Genomic DNA, 418 nt, shown 5'->3' on the forward strand with positions numbered 1-418 from the left:
GGGTTGCGGCAGTGCTGCAACAGCAGCAGCAGCTGCAGCAGCTGCTGCTTGAATTGCTGCTACAGTGTCGCCCAGTAACCACAGCTCTGGCAGCGTGAAGTCTTCTGCTGCTGCTGTTGCTGTTGCTGCTGTTGCTGCTGCTGCTGCTGCTGCAGCGTCAGAACTGCTGCTGCTGCTGCTGCTGCTGCTGCTATCCGCAGCAGGCTCCTCTTCCGGTTCTGTTAGGGGGTTGACGAGCAAGGCAGCCTGCTGCTTCTTGCTGCTGCCTCCAGCAGCAGCAACTGCTGCTGCTGCTGTTGCTGCTGCTGCTGCTGCTGTTGCTGCTGCTGCAAGACTAGGTAGACTATCGCTCTGCACGGGGCGCTCAAGGGCCTGCATCACCTCTTTTGCTGCTGCTGCTGCTTCTGCTGCTGCTGCT

At 60.0% G+C, this 418-nt stretch overlaps 1 protein-coding gene across 1 annotated transcript in view; it reads right to left on the reverse strand.

Moving 5' to 3' along the window:
- EMH_0039740 (uncharacterized protein) overlaps positions 1-418 on the reverse strand; it is a gene marked incomplete at both ends in the record, with an annotated part of 3044 nt that overhangs the window by 351 nt on the left and 2275 nt on the right. The window contains one exon of the mRNA XM_013495434.1: positions 1-416. Coding sequence (XP_013350888.1) covers positions 1-416 — 416 coding nt within the window. The remainder of the gene's footprint in view (positions 417-418) is intronic.

This window comes from Eimeria mitis, genomic scaffold, assembly GCF_000499745.2.
Source record: "Eimeria mitis Houghton genomic scaffold, Emh_scaff1572, whole genome shotgun sequence".
Lineage (NCBI taxonomy): Eukaryota > Apicomplexa > Conoidasida > Eucoccidiorida > Eimeriidae > Eimeria > Eimeria mitis.